The following is a 20,500-nucleotide window of genomic DNA, read 5'->3' as shown; positions in this document are numbered from 1 at the left end:
GTTTACTTATCAAACCTTTTATAATTGAATCATGCTCTTCACATACATCACTTTTAAAATTATGCTAGTTTTTTTTCGGACAATAAAGTCCAAAAAGTGCAAAGAAATCTCTCCTAAGATTTATAGTATCCTCTAATTTTAGGTTATGATCAAAACACATGCGAAAAGTAGCTGAAAAAACTCGTTCAATTCAGAGCTCGAAATAATTAGTATTACAATTTCAATAAGGAAATTGAATTACACACACTCATGCATACATATGTATGTATGTAGACATTACGTCAATGCATGTGGAAATGCGCAAGCGACGAACATTTACCGGAAAACTATTTCATTTATGATTTTTTTAATTTTTTCTTATTTTTTATTTCATTTTTTTCACACCTTTATGACACAGCTTTATGCTTTACACGATTACTTTACTTACTTATGCTGTAATGTTACTTTATGCTTGTCCGTATGTAAGGCGATGTAGCATTGCGGTTGGTCGACTAAATGCCTTACCTACGCGCATGCGTCTAATTAAAAATACCGTATAACGTAGTGGAGCAGCTGAAAATACATGAATATTTATATCTAAATACATATTTTAAAAAATATATATATATATACTTATACGCACCGGCTTGGCAAATAAAAGGCGAGTTGCCACCGAATGTGGCAAGTGCGGCTGAATGGCGTTCAAAGAAAGATCAAGAAAAGAAATATAAAAGTACATATTGTGAACGTGTTTGCGTGTCACATAATAATTTCCTATATTTTATATCACACACACACACACACACACACTCAAGCATATATCGCCGACTATTTATTTAAGCTGCAATTGTGGCGTCTGTGTCTGTCTGAGCGCATTGCATGCAATATTCACTCGTGTAGCGCAAATCCAGCAGTCCAACACTGTGGCAACGCTGCCACTGCAAGATCTCTTAAATACCTTGTTTGTTGTTATTGTTATTTCCTTTATGTGGCTGCTCTGCATTTGCAGTCAGCACTGCCCGGCGCAAAGTTAATTTACCGTAAATTTCATTCAACTTCACCTCAAAATCAAGGCAGTGCCGTTGCTGCCGCCAGTGATGATGGCGTCGACGCCGAAGGTAAAGCGAAAAGCACCGAGCGTTGCATTTTGAATTGCAAAAGCAACACAACAAAACAACAGCGACTAAGGCAAGTGCAACCATAATAACTATGGCAGCGTGGAATGTGTTAACAGACATACATACAGATATATATATACAGACATACATATGTGCATACAAAGTTGCCAGTCTTTATGTGAATAAAATAACAACAACAAAAAATAAAATAATGGAAACAATTAATTAGCAGCTTGTAGGCCGGTTTGCACTTCAATTCTACCTTACTCATATTACAGCCATTCAACATGAAGTGTGTGAAACAGGGTGCTTCTGTGTGGTTAGATGATTACAAAAACTTATATGAAAAAATTAAATAATATTTTTTTAATTGTAATTAAGTTTTTGTTCCAATTCTCGTTCAAAATTAAAGTTCTGTCAAAAATTATTAACTGCAACGAAATTGTGTTACGCAACGAAATATCGTCACATTCCAACATAGTGAATGCTAAACCGATTGTAATACGTTGTGGAAAAATTCGGAGGTTTTAACAATTTCTGGTATTTAAAATAAGGTGGCAGTTGCAAACATATAAAGGATAATCCATTTCGATCCTTGTTAAAAAAAAAACACAAAATTCAAATTAAATGTTTATTATCATGCGAAAGAACATTCTTTGGCATTTATTTTTTAAAGATTATCTCTTTCAAATATTGGCCGCGGCTACGTCTCAGATGGTCCATCCGTTGTGTACAATTTTCGTAGACTCATTTGAGCATTTCGACTGGTAACTAGCGAATGACATGCCTGATGTTTTGCTCCTCGACTTTAGATTTTACATATGTATGTGATTGGCGTTGCAACCGTTTAGCCGGTTATAGCCGAATCGATGATAGTGCGCCACCTCTCTCTCCTTCGCAGTTCGGTGCCAGTTGGAGATCCCTAGTGTAACCAGGTCGCTCTCCACCTGGTCCCTCCAAAGGAGTGGAGGCCTTCCCCTTCCTCGGCTTCCTCCGGCGGGTACTGCATCGAACACTTTCAGGGCTGGAGTGTTTTCGTCCATTCGGACAACATGACCTAGCCAGCGTAGCCGCTGTCTTTTTATTCGCTGAACTATGTCAATGTCGCCGTATAACTCGTACAGCTCATCGTTCCATCGTCTGCGGTATTCGCCGTTGCCAATGTTCTGAGGACCATAAATCTTGCGCAAAATTTTCCTCTTGAAAACTCCTAGTGTCGTCTCATCTGATGTTGACATCGTCCAAGCTTCTGCACCGTAAAGCAGGACGGGAATGATAAGCGACTTGTAGAGCTTGATTTTGGTTCGTCGAGAGAGGACTTTACTGTTCAATTGCCTACTCAGTCCAAAGTAGCACCTGTTGGCAAGAGTTATTCTGCGCTGGATTTCGAGGCTGACATTGTTCGTGTTGTTGATGCTGGTTCCCAGGTATACGAAATTATCTACGACCTCGAAGTTATGACTGTCAACAGTGACGTGGGAGCCAAGACGCGAATGCGCCGACTGATTGCTTGATGACAGGAGATATTTTGTCTTGTCCTCATTCACCTCCAGACCCGTTCGCTTCGCCTCCTTATCCATGCGGGAAAAATTGAGTCAGAAATGGACCTCATCCCTGAACAGATGAGAGATTTGGCTCGAAAATGTCAGATAATCTTGGAACTTTTCAAGAGCCCATAGAGCGAAGCGATGTCGCTTGGGTCGAGCGGGTTCAGTTCTTGCACAAGCTGTATTTTACACGGTTTTAATGTAAGATCTCGACGTAAAATGCGCCAAGTCGGTCCATATGTCAGTCCGAATTACTGCGAATGGTGACGAATCTACTTTCCACGATCTTCGTGTACACTTCTTCTCAGCTACGGCTGCTAGATTTTCTTTACTGCGTGTGGTTAATTCGGTCGAATATTATCCAATAATGAACGGTGGGTCTCAAGATATATGATAGTGTTGTTCAGTAGTCTCTCTCAATAGTCCGATTATGCTGACCATAAGTTGAGCGAAACTCATTCTTTACGGAACGTGAATTTTTGTAATAAAGTTGAACAATTTTCAAACGTTGTTTTGGCGTAAGTTTTATCATGACGAAATGCCAAACAATACTGAACAAAAATAACATGACAGTTTGACACAACTCACGCGTGATCTGTCAAAAAGGGCTATTGAAAAAAGTACCTCTACTTGGATCACCCGATATTTTGATCAAAAAAATATTTTTATCAAAAACAGTATTAATACACTACACTTTCATTCAAACTTTATATATATTTTATATCTAAAACTGATTGGCACATTTTTAAATGCCAAAATGTGGCAACCCTTTTTCAGCATTTACTTAAGCTTAAGCCTATAAAATCATTTGAATGCGTAAATGTTTGTACCCTCGCTGAATATTAATATTTTAAAGCACAAACTATTTGCCAATAATATATTGAATTATAATCAGGTGGCAACTACAAAAAATATTTTTATTGTAATAAAGCGAGGATAAGAGGCTTTTATTTTTTTATTAATAAAGTTAAACTTAAAATAATAAATAATTATTTTTTAGATCAAAATATATTTAATAAAACAATTTTTTTAAATGTTAAATGTTTCAAATTTACATAATTATTGATTATTTACTTAATTAATGATATTAAAACATGACCTAAAATATTATAAATTTAATATAAATATTAATTTTATTTTATTTTCTTCTATTTTCTTGCAGCAACTAGTCGCATTTAAAAAAGAAAATACCACATTTCCTCAATTTATTTGAGAAATTTCGAATATTTTTTACGCTAAAATTGGTCAATGAAGTTCAAAAATGGTGATTGTAACACGAGTAAGTACACAAAATTATTGTCAAATATTAGAATTAGAAATAAATATAATTTTAATTAAAAAAAAAACTGAACTCAAAACTAAACTCAACCAACATCATGAAACAACCTCTCACTAAAATGTTACTCATACGCAGTGTCGGCCGCAACGTGTTTTCCATAATTATAGCATTAATATCAGTTTCAAAGCAATAATTTTACAACCAATTAGCATATATTTGATTCTAAGATCTTCTCAAAGTAATGCCAGCAATTCGAAATGGAAATGTAGAATTCTTTAGCACGTTCTATAACTTCTCTTATTGCTTCTCATCTGCCATTGGCGGTTGCATTCCCTTGCTAACAACCACGACGCCAGTTTAATGCATTTTTAAGTTGCGAGGTTGCCATATAATTGCAAAATCTGTATAACTTGAATACATATTTCTAGCAGCAAACAATGGCGCTTTGACTTCTAATGGCAGTGCTGCTGCTTCTGCCTCGTCCACATCCAGCGCCGCAGCGCCTCATATCGTGACATGGCATCTATTTTTTGCATTAATTCACCGCACATACTTAATAATTGTCTACATTTATACCATATTATTTTCCATTGCTATTCTTCTGAATCGGCTATTATTCTTGTGTTAATTGTTATTTCCATTTTTATCGTCTATTTATTCGTTATGCACTTTTCTGTGCTGGCAAATTAACTGACTTTTAATGAGTCGGCTGCATTAGAGCCCAGACAAGTTAATGCATTCGCTGTGCAGTTTACATTTTATTACAACAATAACGCCATACTTCAAGTACACTGGCAGACATAAGCTTATTAGAAGTACATATACTCGTATAAGAATGTAAGCATACAAAGAAAATTGTACAAAAATGTAACCTGAGATACCATAAAGCCAAAAATGGTGTGATTATAAATAGAAACTGACAGCGAATAACGGAAATTCTTATTAAAAGACTGTAATAAAAAATAGTTAACGGTATTATTAAATATATTTATACGGAAGAGTGTTCTGAACTACATATAATATATTACTCGTAATACGAGATCCATTACGGACTGTGAAGTCCCTTTATCTAATTTTCCCAATGAAGAGGATACGAATGTATGATGAAAGATACGAGAACCTGGCAACTAAAAGGAGAAAAGGCTTTATTTTAAAATTCCATCCGTAGAGCATTATTGTCTCAAAATGGACGCTTCAAAAGTAGACCGATAGGGACAACAAACGACTCCATATTTTTCCCGAGTTGCATCTCGAATATATTATGGTTTGGTGCGGTTTATGGGCCGGCGGCGTCATTGGGCCGTACTTCTTCCGTGATGATCAAGACCGGCACGTTACTGTGAATGGGAATCGCTACCGCTCAATGATAACCGAATATTTTTGGACCGTATTGGATGATATGGACTTCCACAATATGTGGTTCCAACAGAACAGTCGCCACAAGCCACACAGCTATTGTCACAATCGGTCGTGCAATTTGACGTCGTTAGACTATTTCCTGTGGGAATACGTTAAGTCTATGGTCTATGCCAACAAGCCAGCCACGATTCAAGAACTTCGTACGAATATTGAACGTGAAATTGCAGCAGTATCGGCCGATTTATGTTTCAAAACCAAGCCCGTGGTGGTTATTCAAAAGAAATCGAGTTCCATACATAATGGCATCAAATGTACTTTCACAGGAATTGCATTGATATACCAAATCGTTATGAAAGCTTTGTAACATGAAAGCTCATGAACATTATTGACCGCTACTGCAAGAGAAATTATTAAAGATCTGGAACATAAAACTCTAGATCATAAAAATTATTACATATGAAAGCTCTGTTATCTGAAAGCTCAAGGACATGATTGATCACTACCGTAAAGGAGATATGAAAGCTCTTGAACATAGAAAATTTTTGAAGGCTCTGTTACCTAATAGCTCAAGAACATGACTGTAGGGGAGATATGAAAGCTCTGTAACACGAAAGCTCTAGAGTTACTGTTGAAGCGACAAGGTGGAAGCTCGGAAGCTGGTTTATACGATTGATATTGAGCTAAAATAACACTATTTAAGTAGTACGATATGAGGTTCTTACTAAAGACACTTTAATTCACTGATCTAAAGTTACATAAAAATCGCAAAAATTCGCGCTAATTTCAACTGTTATTGTTACGAAATATGCAAATTCAGCTACGCATGCGCAGACCACATATATCAATAATTATACATTAGACATAGCTATATAGACTTATATACTTGTGTGGTGCACGTAATAACTAACTGACTACAAAAGCCACATTGGAGTCATGTTCACAAAACTACAACCACGAGGAGAAAACCTCCATGATTGACAACAACAAGAGCGCGAAGCATCAAACCATTTCGACCGCAAACATGGAACGTTACACCTGACATAAGATTCAGGTCACGGTTATTACATCATACATATGTGGTATGTGAATATCTATATACAGAGCGCCCAACAGCAATGCCAACTGCGGGGCTAATAAAATAACAACAACAACTCAAGCATTTGATGGCAATCAAAGTACTAAAAACAACACCAACATATGTATACGACACAGCATGCGTAATGACATTTACTGACAGTCGCTTGTCATAAAAATGGGTAACACTAACAACAACAACAAACATGATTTATACGCATAGTTACTTAGGTATATACATACGTAAGAGCGCATGCGTTTATGACAGCGACCGCGCTACATATCTAGAGCATCTGTAAAGCTTGCAAATGATGATTTGCGATAGTTTACGCTTAACAACAACAACAATATTACAACGTAATGAACCGAAGAAAAGTGTAAGAAATAAGAAATAAAAACTGCAAATAAATCAATTGAGCAGGAAAAAATGCCACTACACAACGTCATGGGTGTTAAATGTTCGCGCCGCGCCGTCTCAGGCCCTAACAATTACGCCGCGCTTACAAACTGAAGTGCCGCTTTTCCAGCAAAAAGCAAAAACAAGAAGAAAAAAACAGAAAAACGTGTACATCTGCTAAACTGCTCGCTTAGCAAGGCATCTGCTGTTGTGATTTCAGTGCCGCGTTCCACGGCGCTTTGAAGTTTACGCACAGCACGCTGCCGCTTAGCACTTGAAACACATGCGCTCATGGCATATCGTGGAAAAGTCATGAATACAAAGTGCGCCATGAAAAATGGGAGCGAGCGGATGCTCTTTGTCATGCTTAACTGAGTTCCTCTTGCGCCAACAATAACATTGCGTGCGTGTCGCGCGCTTAAGCTGTAGGCACTGGCGTGCGGCGCGCGGCGCGTAGTGGAACGTGTTTGTAAAAATAGTAGCAAAATGTAATAAAATAGGAAGTACTTAGAAGTGGCGGCAACAACAGCCGTGGTGTTGTGAAATTTACGACAAAAATAACATTCCTGAAAAATCAGTAATTTTAAATGAAAGAGTGTTGCGCTGGCGCGTTTCAATTGGTATTTCATAATACTTCTATAGCAGCGCATGCGGTACCTGAGTTCACTAGTAAATATAAATCAATGAATTCGGAACTTAAACGTTTCTCTACTTTGAAAAGATCTTTCATAAAATTGCTCGAAAATTTATAATTTGAGTTTCACTACCAAACAATACTCGAATTCCATACTTTGATTAAGTAGTCTGCTTTACAGGCGTCAAAAAATCGATTTTTGTTTGTATTGTTATAAATCTCTTCCAAAACTATTCAATAATATGTCTTTAAAATTTCAGAGGCCAATTCGACATATTTTCGAAGCTAGAGCAGTTTTATTGGCCGAGCGTCGAGCAGGTGCGAACGCTCAGGCAGACCTTTAAAGCGCGTTTTCTCGAGTTTTCATTTTCACAAGTGTTAGAAAATGGTGCCGGCGATAGCAAAAATAAAATATGTCCGATCGAAAAAAAAAACAAAGTGATCTAGCTTCAGTATTAAATTATCTTCTATTTGAACTAAAAAAGTTGGACAAAAGTATTATTTAAACTACTTGTTTTGCAACTTAAAGTCAATTTTATTTTTCTTAAAAAAGTGATTTTTTTCATTCCAACTTCTACGGTATTTTTTTAGTTCATAAAGAAAAGAAACTTATAAAAATTAAAAAAAAAAAAATATTTGGTTCAACTGTTTCAGATGCATAGCACGACCTCCATCACCGGCACCGATTTACAAGTGCAAACTCCAGGCGCTCCAGAAAAATACTTACAACTTTGAAAACATTTCAATATTTTTTAATAATAAATATTGTTTTTTAAGCCTTAAATATAGTACACCATCGTCTTAAAATTTCGTTTACCGCAATCATTTCCTACCCTTTCAAAAAAAATTGCTAAAAAACGCTTTTTTTCGGCTTCTAAAGCAGACTACTGCCTTAATCTCTCTTCAAATCATTACGATTTTTTAGAAGGATGTCTTATTAGTAGTTAATGAAACTACTTTCCCTCAAATAACTACGAAAGATTAGAAAAAATATGAATTTTAACCGTCCAGGGGTCAGTGAAGACATCTGAACTAACTCCTGGTTTCTTATATCTTGAAAAAATCTAGTCTATGGATAGATCGGATATTATAAAAACTTCGCAATATTTCAGATTAACCCAACCCTCCGAAAATAAATGAGAGCCCCGCTTGGATATTCATTACAATCCCCAAAGTTCTAAGCTTTTGATAATTTATCCTTTTCAAGAACCTTACGCATTTCATTTAAAATATTTATATTTAATATTTATAATGTAATCTTTCCTAAAAATATATCAGTTGAGATGTTTACCTTTAAAAAAAATTTAATTTTTTGGAAATAATATAATTCTGGTGTAGATTTGAAAATATAAATATTGCTTAAGGGTTGCCATATAATTATATTTTTTTCTTTAAAATTAATTTTAAATAAAAAATTCAATATACAATAGTTGCCATATAGATTGATTTTTTTCTTAACATTGTAAAAAAACCTAATTTATTTATCTTAGTTTTTACAATACAAATTTTTTGCCATATAAAATCTAAAATTTTTTTGAAATTTTTATTAAATTGTTTTTATTTTTTTTTTGTTTAAGATTAGAATTTACTGTTATATCAAAATAGTTTCATGGTTGCCAAGTAAAGTGAAATTTTTATTGAAAACTTTAATTTATTTTGAGTAACTTTTTTATAAAAACGCAGAGTATTTATTTATGCTATTTTCTTCACCACAAACTTTGATTAAGGGTTGCCATATAATTTGATTTTTTTTCCTATAAAATTAGTTTTACATAAAAATACTGTTTGAGAGGGTGAGATTATGAAGAATATTTTTTTATGGTTAACTTTTTCAATATAAAAATGTTGAAGGGTTGCCAAATAGTTTGAGTTTTTCTATAGAAATTTAAAATTAAAAATTAAATTCAATTTAATATAAAATATTTATTTAATATAATATTAAATTTAAGAATAAGGGTTGCCACATTTTTTAAAAAATCGAAAAGTTATATTTTCATTTAAATTTTTCTAAAATGTTTTTCAACTCTCATAATTCGAAACTTAAAAATTTGCTTAAGAATACCTTACTTCTCACATACTTCTATGAAAGTATAGGCTGTAAGTGCTCACCTCATACCTCATCATTCATTGTCTTCACCATGGCATTAATGAGACACTGCATAAGTGCTTGCTAAAAAGTATTGTTGTTGTTTGTTGTCAGTTGACTTATAACTAGCGGCTGTGCTTGCTGCTTGATGGTAAAAGTGGTAGCAATAAGAATCACATCGACATTAACAACATCAACACCAACAAGAACAAGAGCAACCATATAATGGCCAATAGGCATTACAACAACAACAACAACATGCAGTAGCAAGCACCAAACGCCAACAGCTGTAGTTTAACAACAACAATAATCACAATAACAATACCACGAAGTTTGCATGATTGCCGCGCTGCTTGGTTGACTGCTTAGCCGCTTAGCTGCTTAGTTGTTTAGTTGCTGCTTTGGTTTGTTAAATTAATGGCAGGGTTAATGTACCACCTCTGGGCACATGTTGTACGCATTCGGGTGCACACCGGCGCACAATGGACGCGTTGAGTATTTAAGCGCGCCCGGCATGCAACTGTAAATTCTGAAGAGATTAAAATTTATCGTTTAACAGTTAGTTGGAGAATAGAAATGAAAATAGAAGAATTTTGGGGAAAATGTGGCAACTGATACAAAAAAAGAACTTAAATATACATATTTAAACGAATAGGCTTCATAAGTGTTCTGAAAATGGTTGGCTTTCTGATTTTATCTCAGAGAGAAAAAGGGACTGCTTCCGGAAATGCCAATGATCTTCAAATATAATAAATTATCTTCAGAACCTTCAGAAAGCCTCTTGAACGAAAAATTGAAAAGTTGTTGAACCTTAGAGAACATTTAAAATGTTGAAAAGGCAAGAGAGTAGGCAAGGTGGTAGCTAAAACCTGCAATTTCATTTACCTTAACCCTAAAAAGACTCACTTCAGCAAAGAAACCCTGCCAATGCTATAGGTGGAGATTCCTAACAAGATTTCCTCAAATCTGGAAATTTTTTATTGGAGAGAATTCTTAGTTGACACTCTTTCCATTCTAAAATCTTTAAAATGATCGCACAACCCAGTGAATTTTGAAAACTGAAGTCGGAATCGCACATTGATCTAGAATTCGAAATCAGATTGAACCATCTATATCTCCATAGCGTCGTTCTTAAGATAGATGAGATAATTTTTGAAAAAATTATTTTTGTTTGAATGCTCGGAGTTCAAATAGTGCTTCCAGATGCCCACTCAAGAATAATAAAATTAGGAAGGCTATAATAGAATAGGTTAATTATTATTATTTATTCATAGCCTGAGAAAAGAATCTTCCGTAGAAAAATTATTCCCAACTAAAGGTTTTTCATAAGGTTGATGACCATTTCTAAGGTTAGTTAAGCTCTTCAATGTTAAAGTAGCATTTAGTGGGTTTATAAACTATTTCATAAAGGAACTATTATAACACAATTACGAAAGGAACTCACGGAGTAGATCATTTTCACTATATATCACTACCACAAAAGCTCTGACCTTCTATGAAGAATCTGATCTCGCCCTAATCCATATAATTATTTATTATAATATTAAAGTATTTAATTTATAAACTGTATAATCAAAGAAATTAAAAAAAAATTATAAACCAGTTGAGAATTTCAGACAAAATAAACTAGTCCAACGAAATATTAAAAAAAAACTTCTTTGGTTTGAATCGTCTTCCAATATTAATTTGCACTTCTCTCCTCCTTAGGGTGACTACATCTGGATAGAACCCGCATCGGGTAGGGAATTCGATGTAGCCATTGGCGCTCGTGTCATATCGGCCGAAGGTAGACGCATACAAGTACGCGACGATGATGGCAATGAAGTTTGGCTATCGCCCGAACGGCGCATCAAAGCGATGCATGCCTCCTCGGTGCAAGGTGTGGAGGATATGATATCGTTGGGTGATCTACACGAGGCGGGCATACTACGAAATCTACTAATACGTTATCAAGAGAATTTGATCTATGTAAGTGTGTGCACATAAGCTAAAATATGTTTTTTTTTTAATTACTACTTTTGTATCCCTCACACAGACTTACACTGGCTCCATTTTGGTCGCTGTTAATCCCTATCAAATACTACCCATCTACACTGCCGATCAAATCAAAATGTATAAGGAGCGCAAGATCGGCGAATTGCCACCACATATATTCGCCATCGGTGACAATGCGTATGCGCATATGAAACGCTATCGTCAAGATCAGTGTATTGTCATTTCGGGTGAATCGGGTGCCGGCAAGACGGAGAGCACTAAATTGATATTACAATACTTGGCGGCAATTAGCGGCAAACACTCATGGATCGAACAACAAATACTCGAAGCGAATCCGATACTCGAAGCATTCGGCAATGCGAAAACTGTGCGCAATGACAATTCATCGCGGTAAGTTGGCGTTGGATATATTTTATATAGAAATTGGTTCTCAAACTTTATTTGCTTTTCTTTGTAGCTTTGGCAAATACATCGACATACACTTCAGCTCGAGTGGTGTCATCGAAGGCGCCAAAATCGAACAATATCTCTTGGAGAAATCTCGAATAGTTTCGCAAAATCATAGCGAACGTAATTATCATGTCTTCTACTGTATATTAGCGGGTCTCTCGGCGGAAGAAAAGCGGCGCTTGGATCTGGGCAATGCGGCGGATTATAAGTAAGTGACCTAAACTCAACTAACTTTAGCTTTCATCCTCAGTTTTAATAATTTTCAATTTCATTACCTTCCAGATATCTCACCGGCGGCGATTGTATTACGTGCGAAGGACGCGATGATACCGCTGAGTTCTCTGACATACGCTCGGCCATGAAGGTGTTGCTCTTCTCCGATCAAGAAATCTGGGAAATCATAAAATTACTCGCCGCGCTGCTACACTGTGGCAACATTCGGTATAAGGCCACGGTTGTCGACAATCTAGACGCCACCGAAATACCCGAACACATTAATGTGGAACGAGTCGCTGCTTTGCTTGGACTGCCCATGCAGCCATTGATCGACGCTTTGACGCGTCGCACACTCTTCGCGCATGGCGAAACGGTGGTGTCAACGCTGTCACGTGAGCAATCCGTGGATGTGCGTGATGCCTTCGTGAAGGGCATTTATGGGCGACTCTTCGTGCATATTGTGCGCAAAATTAATTCGGCGATTTTCAAGCCGCGCGGCACTTCACGTAATGCTATTGGTGTATTGGATATTTTCGGTTTCGAAAATTTCGATCAAAATAGTTTCGAACAATTCTGCATCAATTACGCGAATGAGAATTTGCAACAATTCTTCGTGCAGCATATTTTCAAACTCGAACAGGAGGAGTACAATCATGAGGCCATCAATTGGCAGCACATTGAGTTCGTGGACAATCAGGATGCGCTCGATTTGATTGCCATCAAGCAGTTGAATATTATGGCATTGATCGATGAGGAGGCACGCTTCCCCAAGGGCACGGATCACACAATGTTGGCGAAGCTGCACAAAACGCATGGCGCACACAAGAATTACTTGAAACCGAAGTCTGATATTAATACCAGCTTCGGTTTGAATCATTTCGCTGGCGTGGTTTTCTATGATACCAGCGGTTTTCTGGATAAGAATCGTGACACATTCAGTCCGGATCTGCTGCATTTGGTTAGTCAAAGTTCGAATAAGTTTTTGCGTCAAATCTTCAATCAAGATATAGAAATGGGCGCGGAGACGCGCAAACGCACACCGACGCTCTCGACGCAGTTCCGCAAGAGCTTAGATGCCCTAATGAAAACGCTAAGCACGTGTCAGCCTTTCTTCATACGTTGCATCAAACCGAATGAGCTGAAGAAACCTATGCTCTTCGATCGTGGTTTGTGTTGTCGGCAGTTGCGTTACTCCGGCATGATGGAAACGATACGCATACGTCGCGCTGGCTACCCCATACGCCATGGCTTTCGCGATTTCGTTGAGCGTTATCGCTTTCTAATACCCGGTGTGCCGCCAGCGCATCGCACCGAGTGTCGTGCGGCTACCGCGCGCATATGCGCCACCGTGCTGGGCAAGTCGGACTATCAGCTGGGTAACACGAAGGTGTTTCTCAAAGATGCGCATGATCTTTTCCTCGAACAAGAGCGCGATCGTGTGCTCACACGCAAGATACTGATACTGCAACGCACCATACGCGGTTGGGTCTACCGCCGTCGCTACTTGCGCATGCGCGCTGCTGTCATCACCGTACAACGCTACTGGAAGGGCTATGCGCAACGGCAACGCTACCGTCAAATGCGTGTTGGCTACATGCGCTTGCAAGCGCTCATACGCTCGCGTGTGCTCTCACATCGTTTTCGGCATTTACGCGGTCACATTGTGGGATTGCAAGCGCATGCGCGCGGCTATTTGGTGCGTCGTGAGTATGGACACAAAATGTGGGCGATCATTAAGATACAATCGCATGTGCGTCGCATGATTGCTATGCGTAGATATCAGAAATTGCGCGAAGAGTATAAACAATTCGCGGAAGTGTTGCATCTGCGCAAGCTGGAAGAGCAGGAGCTAATGCATAAGGGTAATAAGCATGCGCGTGAGATTGCGGAGCAACATTACCGCGATCGTTTGCATGAGCTGGAACGCCGCGAAATGGAGAAGGAGATTGAAGAGCGTCGCCGCGTGGAGGTGAAGAAGAACATTATTAATGATGCAGCGCGCAAGCAAGACGAACCGGTGGACGATAGTAAGTTGGTGGAGGCGATGTTTGACTTTCTGCCCGACTCGAGCAGTGAGGCGCCCACACCACATGGCGGCCGCGAAACGTCGGTGTTCAACGATCTGCCGCACAACAATTCCATGAATCATGAGGTAAGTTAGACTGCAATAACAATAACACCATTTTCATTCAAATACTCATCATTACAGGACATTATTGGCCCGCTACATGTCTCCGAGGATGAAGAAGATCTTTCTGAGTTCAAGTTCCAGAAATTCGCCGCCACATATTTCCAAGGCAACGTTACACACCAGTACTCAAAGAAGGCGCTGAAACATCCGTTGCTGCCGCTGCACACACAAGGCGATCAGTTGGCCGCGCAAGCGCTCTGGATAACCATATTGCGTTTCACTGGCGACATGCCTGAACCGAAGTATCATACAATGGACCGCATGGATACCACTTCCGTTATGTCGAAGGTCACAGCCACGCTGGGCCGCAACTTTATAAGAAGCAAAGAATTCCAAGAAGCGCAGCTGATGGGTCTCGATCCCGATGCGTTCCTCAAGCAGAAGCCGCGCTCTATACGCCACAAACTCGTTTCGCTAACGCTCAAACGCAAGAACAAACTCGGCGAAGATGTGCGTCGCCGCCTGCAAGACGAGGAGTACACCGCGGATAGCTACCAATCTTGGCTGCAATCGCGTCCCACCTCGAACTTGGAGAAATTGCATTTCATTATCGGCCATGGCATATTGCGCGCCGAACTGCGCGATGAAATCTACTGTCAAATCTGCAAACAACTTACCAATAATCCGCTCAAATCCTCGCATGCGCGCGGCTGGATACTGCTTTCGCTGTGCGTCGGCTGTTTTGCGCCCTCCGAGAAGTTCGTCAACTATTTGCGCGCCTTCATACGTGAAGGTCCACCCGGTTATGCACCGTACTGTGAGGAACGGCTGAAGCGCACATTCAATAATGGCACGCGTAATCAACCGCCCTCGTGGTTGGAGTTGCAGGCCACCAAATCGAAGAAGCCTATCATGTTGCCTATCACTTTCATGGATGGCAATACGAAAACGTTGCTCGCCGACTCGGCTACCACAGCCCGTGAGCTATGCAATCAGCTCTCTGATAAGATCACGCTCAAAGATCAATTTGGCTTCTCACTCTACATAGCGCTCTTCGATAAAGTCTCGTCGCTAGGCAGCGGTGGTGATCATGTCATGGACGCCATATCACAGTGCGAACAATATGCGAAGGAACAAGGCGCACAAGAACGCAATGCGCCATGGCGTCTCTTCTTCCGTAAGGAGATCTTCGCACCCTGGCATGATCCTACACAAGATCAAGTCGCCACGAACCTCATCTATCAGCAGGTGGTGCGCGGCGTTAAATTCGGCGAGTACCGCTGTGACAAGGAGGACGATTTGGCAATGATTGCGGCGCAACAGTACTTCATCGAATACGGCACGGACATGTCCATGGAACGCTTATTCACGCTGCTGCCCAACTTTATACCAGACTTCTGTTTGACTGGCGTGGAGAAAGCGATCGAACGCTGGGCCGCACTGGTGCTGCAGGCCTATAAGAAGTCTTACTATGTACGCGATAAGGTGGCGGCGTTGAAGATTAAAGAGGACATTGTAAGTTATGCGAAGTTGAAATGGCCGCTGCTGTTTTCGCGCTTCTACGAAGCCTACCGTAACTCGGGACCAAATTTACCGAAGAACGATGTTATAATTGCGGTGAATTGGACGGGTGTCTACGTGGTGGATGATCAGGAGCAGGTGTTATTGGAGCTAAGTTTCCCGGAAATCACCGCCGTGTCCAGTCAAAAGACAAATAAAGTGTTCACACAGACCTTCAGTTTGTCCACCGTGCGCGGTGAGGAGTTCACCTTCCAGAGTCCGAACGCGGAGGACATACGAGATTTGGTGGTGTACTTCCTGGACGGGTTGAAAAAGCGGTAAGTGTGTTTTTACAAGTCTATTTAACTGTTATTAATGCAATTTCTAAAATTACAGCTCGCGCAATGTGATCGCTATACAGGATTATCGCGCGCCGTCGGACGGTTCGAGCTTCCTTTCATTCCTCAAAGGCGATCTCATCATACTCGAGGATGAGTCATGCGGCGAGTCGGTGCTCAACAACGGCTGGTGTATTGGACGTTGCGAACGCACACAGGAACGAGGTGATTTCCCGGCGGAAACTGTTTATGTGCTGCCCACGCTCACAAAGCCGCCACAAGATATCTTGGCACTGTTCAATGTCGAAGAAGCACATCATGGTCGTCGCCTGAGTATGGTTTCGAATGGCGTGCCCGAGGCACGTGATCGTCCACATACGTTAATGGAGTACGCATTGGATCACTTCCGTTTGCCGCCGAAGCGCACTATGTCCAAAACGCTGACACTGAGCTCGAAGCGCGCCGATGAAATCTGGCGTTACTCACGTGATCCCATTAAGGCGCCGCTGCTGCGCAAGTTACAGAGCAAAGAGGAGCTCGCCGAGGAGGCGTGCTTTGCATTCGCTGCCATACTGAAGTATATGGGCGATCTGCCATCGAAGCGTCCACGTATGGGCAATGAAATTACCGATCACATTTTCGATGGACCGCTCAAACACGAGATTTTGCGTGATGAAATTTATTGTCAAATCATGAAACAGTTAACGGACAATCGTAATCGCATCTCTGAAGAACGCGGCTGGGAGCTAATGTGGCTTGCTACTGGACTCTTCGCTTGCTCGCAAGGTTTGCTCAAAGAGTTGATGATGTTCTTGCGCACACGTCGTCACCCCATCTCACAGGATTCGATGCATCGTCTGCAGAAGACAATACGTAATGGCCAACGCAAGTATCCACCACATCAAGTGGAAGTCGAAGCGATACAGCACAAAACTACACAAATTTTCCATAAAGTCTACTTCCCCGACGACACGGACGAAGCCTTCGAGGTGGACTCGTCAACACGCGCAAAAGACTTCTGCCACAACATCTCACAGCGTCTCTCATTGCGCACCAGCGAAGGTTTTTCGCTATTCGTGAAGATCGCCGATAAGGTGATCTCTGTGCCGGAGGGCGATTTCTTCTTTGACTTTGTACGTCATCTGACTGATTGGATTAAGAAGGCGCGTCCCATACGCGATGGCTCAAATCCGCAATTCACCTATCAAGTGTTCTTCATGAAGAAGTTGTGGACGAATACGGTGCCGGGTAAGGATCGTAATGCCGATCTGATATTCCACTATCATCAGGAGTTGCCGAAATTGTTGCGCGGCTATCATAAGTGTTCGCGCGAGGAGGCGGCCAAGCTGGCGGCGCTGGTCTATCGCGTGCGTTACGGCGAGAACAAGCAGGAGTTGCAGGCCATACCGTGAGTTTGTCGCTGTGTACTGTTGTGAAATTGTATTAATTTCTTTTTTATTTCATTCAACAGACAAATGCTGCGCGAACTGATACCCTCCGATATTATGAAGATGCAAAGCACCAGCGAATGGAAGCGTGCCATTGTGGCTTCGTACAATCAGGATGGTGGCATGAGCTCGGAGGATGCCAAGGTGGCATTTTTAAAGATCGTTTATAGGTGTGTATTGCAAAAAAACGTATGTTAGCACATGAGCTGTAGTCATAAGTGATATGATTTTGTGGAGCAACTTGTGATATGATGTGAAGTTTGTGACATGACATCATATTTTGATATTTTGGAATGGTTAGGGATATCTCAACTTGTTATAAATGATCTGTGATGTGAGAATATAAGGGTATACTTGTATTGATGTCATATACTGATCATATGATATAAGTATGTGATGCGATATCGTATGAAGTGACGTGATATTATGCGGAAATGATTTCTTTTGTTGAAAATTTAATTTTTTGACATTTATATCAACACTACTAGATTAATTAAAAAAAGTAATGATGTGATGTCAATTCTTTAGATGTTATGTGACATCACGTGATGCCAAAAAATTATTAAAAATGGAAAATATTATAGAAAATGATAAATGAAATTATATAAAAAATTGTCATTATATAATATCAGGTGTGAATTGAAACAATAATATGTAGGAAGGGATGCATATCGAAGTGATGGGTATGATGTGATGTCACATTATGATAGAAATTTGTTAAACTTAAATTATAATTATTTAATTAATACAAAAAAGCAAGCAGCAAGAGCCGTAGATAGTCCACACGACTTGATAGATCTGTAGATAGATGCGATCATGTGACATTAAAAATTTCTGATTTGATATTTTTGAATTTTTTACTAATATTTTTTTTATTTTTCTTATCTTCTTTAACAGGTGGCCCACATTCGGTTCCGCTTTCTTCGAAGTCAAACAAACGACTGAACCAAATTTCCCGGAAATGTTGCTGATTGCGATCAACAAGCATGGCGTCAGTCTCATACATCCAGTCACTAAGGTGTGTATTTTTCAATTAATTTTTTTTTTAATTAAAATACAATTTCTTTTAATTCTCTAACATTTTAGGACATTTTAATCACACATCCATTCACACGCATTTCCAATTGGTCCTCCGGCAACACTTACTTCCATATGACCATTGGCAATTTGGTGCGTGGCTCCAAGTTGCTATGTGAGACATCTTTGGGCTACAAGATGGACGATCTGCTGACATCATATATATCACTTATGTTAACGAATATGAACAAGAATCGCACTATACGAGCAAATTAATTATAAGCAATATTAAGTTATTAACTAGGGCATAGAGAGAAATGGTGAAAAAGTAAAAAAGAAAAATACATATTTCTAGATCAAAATGGCTACTGTAGTAAATGTCTAAACAAGTTTAGCTATAGTTTATAGTTTGCATAAAATTTCTAACAATTTTGTATGTATGAAGTAGCAATTTGTTAGTAATTACGTTTAAGTTGGTATGCGCATGCGCAACAGCGTTGCTAAAATGTTTTGCTTTGAATTAATTTTTTTTTCTGCTAAAAATCCCAAGAACACATTTTATTCTATTAATATTTGATTTTATTTTTTAAATTTTTTTTTTTAATTATTTTTTTATTTTATTTTTTTTTTTATTATTTTTTTTTATTATTTTTTTTAATTTTTTCTGAATTAATTTTAATTAAAAAAAACATATTTATTAAACTGTAATGCAAATAGCCACACAACAATTAGTTGTAGAATTATTTTATTTATAAAAAAAAGTTTGTTTCATATATATGTATGTGTAAAGCTGTAGCAGCGCATTTAATTTTATGGAATAACAACAAATTAAAAAAACCAAGTGCACTTAGCTACATAAATTTAGAAGCAGGCGTCGAAAAATTAATAAAAAATATTTATAATACATATTACCGAAATTAATATGTGCTCAAACGCAGAACTCATTTTGAATTGCAATAAATTTATAGAAAATAGTAGATTTCCGATTTACATATACGTTTATATATTATTTAAACAAATTATTAAAAAAAAAGTAAATAAATAAATATTTTAACAATATTTAAACTAGAAGCGTATGAAAGCTATGCATACAAGCGAAAATTGTACTGAAAATTATTTTTCTCTTTTGTGTATGTTGAAAATGTACTTAAATGTGTATATTTTTTTATTATTAAATAAATGAAGCAAAATTATGGAAAAATGTAAAGCAAAGGTATTATTTGTGTTTTAGTTGTGCAACAATGAATAATATCTTACCGGAAATATTAGAATACTCCAAAATATTTTTAAAAACTTCACATTTTCTTCCATTAATTTGGCTCTGTACCAAAAATGGGTAAAATCAGGTAATAACTTCCCCTAGCTCTCAAATACCAATATTAGGTTTAACATCCGATGGTCTTTATACCGTATATATTGGTTAATATCTTAGCAAAAATTGGTGAGCGTTTAGTCTTGGATATAGTGTACGTTAGTATCCAGCACTCATATACCATATATCCATGCTGATGGACCTTTTGCCGAATACATGGGACAAATTTAGGTTATCTTAAGGTTTTACATGGGATTCGTGGGTTCAAAATAGATTTTATTAATTTCTACAACATCTCCGATCCGATAAGAATAATAGTTTCGGAGATACAGCCTTTAGAAGGTGTGCGATCCAAGTCAGGAATTATTGTGATTCTTTAAATATGTATCTATAAGACAGAAAAAAAAATTGTATTGAATAAAAAATTTTTTTACATAGAAAAAAAAGTATTTAAAATAGGGCTTTTTTTATACGACAAAACCTATGTAACCTCTTAATAAAATTTAACAAGTATATTGCCACAGTGTAAAATATTTCGTTACACCCGAATTTAGTCCTTCCTTACTTGTTTATTATTTTCTAAAATCTCGTTAGAAGGAATTTTTAATTAATTTTTATTC

General features: G+C 38.3%; 2 protein-coding genes across 2 annotated transcripts in view; both read left to right on the top strand.

Annotated features, from left to right (window-relative positions):
- Positions 1 to 3,897, top strand: part of LOC105216968 (transcription elongation factor S-II) — a 46,716-nt gene extending 42,819 nt beyond the window's left edge. Inside the window, exon 3 of the mRNA XM_054226284.1 lies at positions 3,807 to 3,897. The gene's annotated coding sequence lies outside the window, so the exon portion shown is untranslated. The remainder of the gene's footprint in view (positions 1 to 3,806) is intronic.
- On the top strand, positions 3,807 to 18,909 carry LOC105216973 (myosin-VIIa). The gene is made up of 10 exons (XM_054226283.1): positions 3,807 to 3,923; positions 11,181 to 11,441; positions 11,509 to 11,858; positions 11,926 to 12,126; positions 12,201 to 14,286; positions 14,344 to 16,103; positions 16,162 to 17,511; positions 17,575 to 17,721; positions 18,449 to 18,569; positions 18,638 to 18,909. Exons 1-10 carry the CDS (start codon positions 3,906 to 3,908, stop codon positions 18,842 to 18,844), a joined length of 6,501 nt encoding a protein of 2,166 aa, XP_054082258.1. The 5' UTR covers positions 3,807 to 3,905; the 3' UTR covers positions 18,845 to 18,909.
- Positions 18,910 to 20,500: the final 1,591 nt, after the last annotated feature.

The sequence above is a fragment of the Zeugodacus cucurbitae genome, chromosome 3 (genome assembly GCF_028554725.1).
Source record: "Zeugodacus cucurbitae isolate PBARC_wt_2022May chromosome 3, idZeuCucr1.2, whole genome shotgun sequence".
Taxonomy (NCBI): Eukaryota; Metazoa; Arthropoda; class Insecta; order Diptera; family Tephritidae; genus Zeugodacus; species Zeugodacus cucurbitae.
This window is presented reverse-complemented; position numbering and strand designations above follow the sequence as displayed.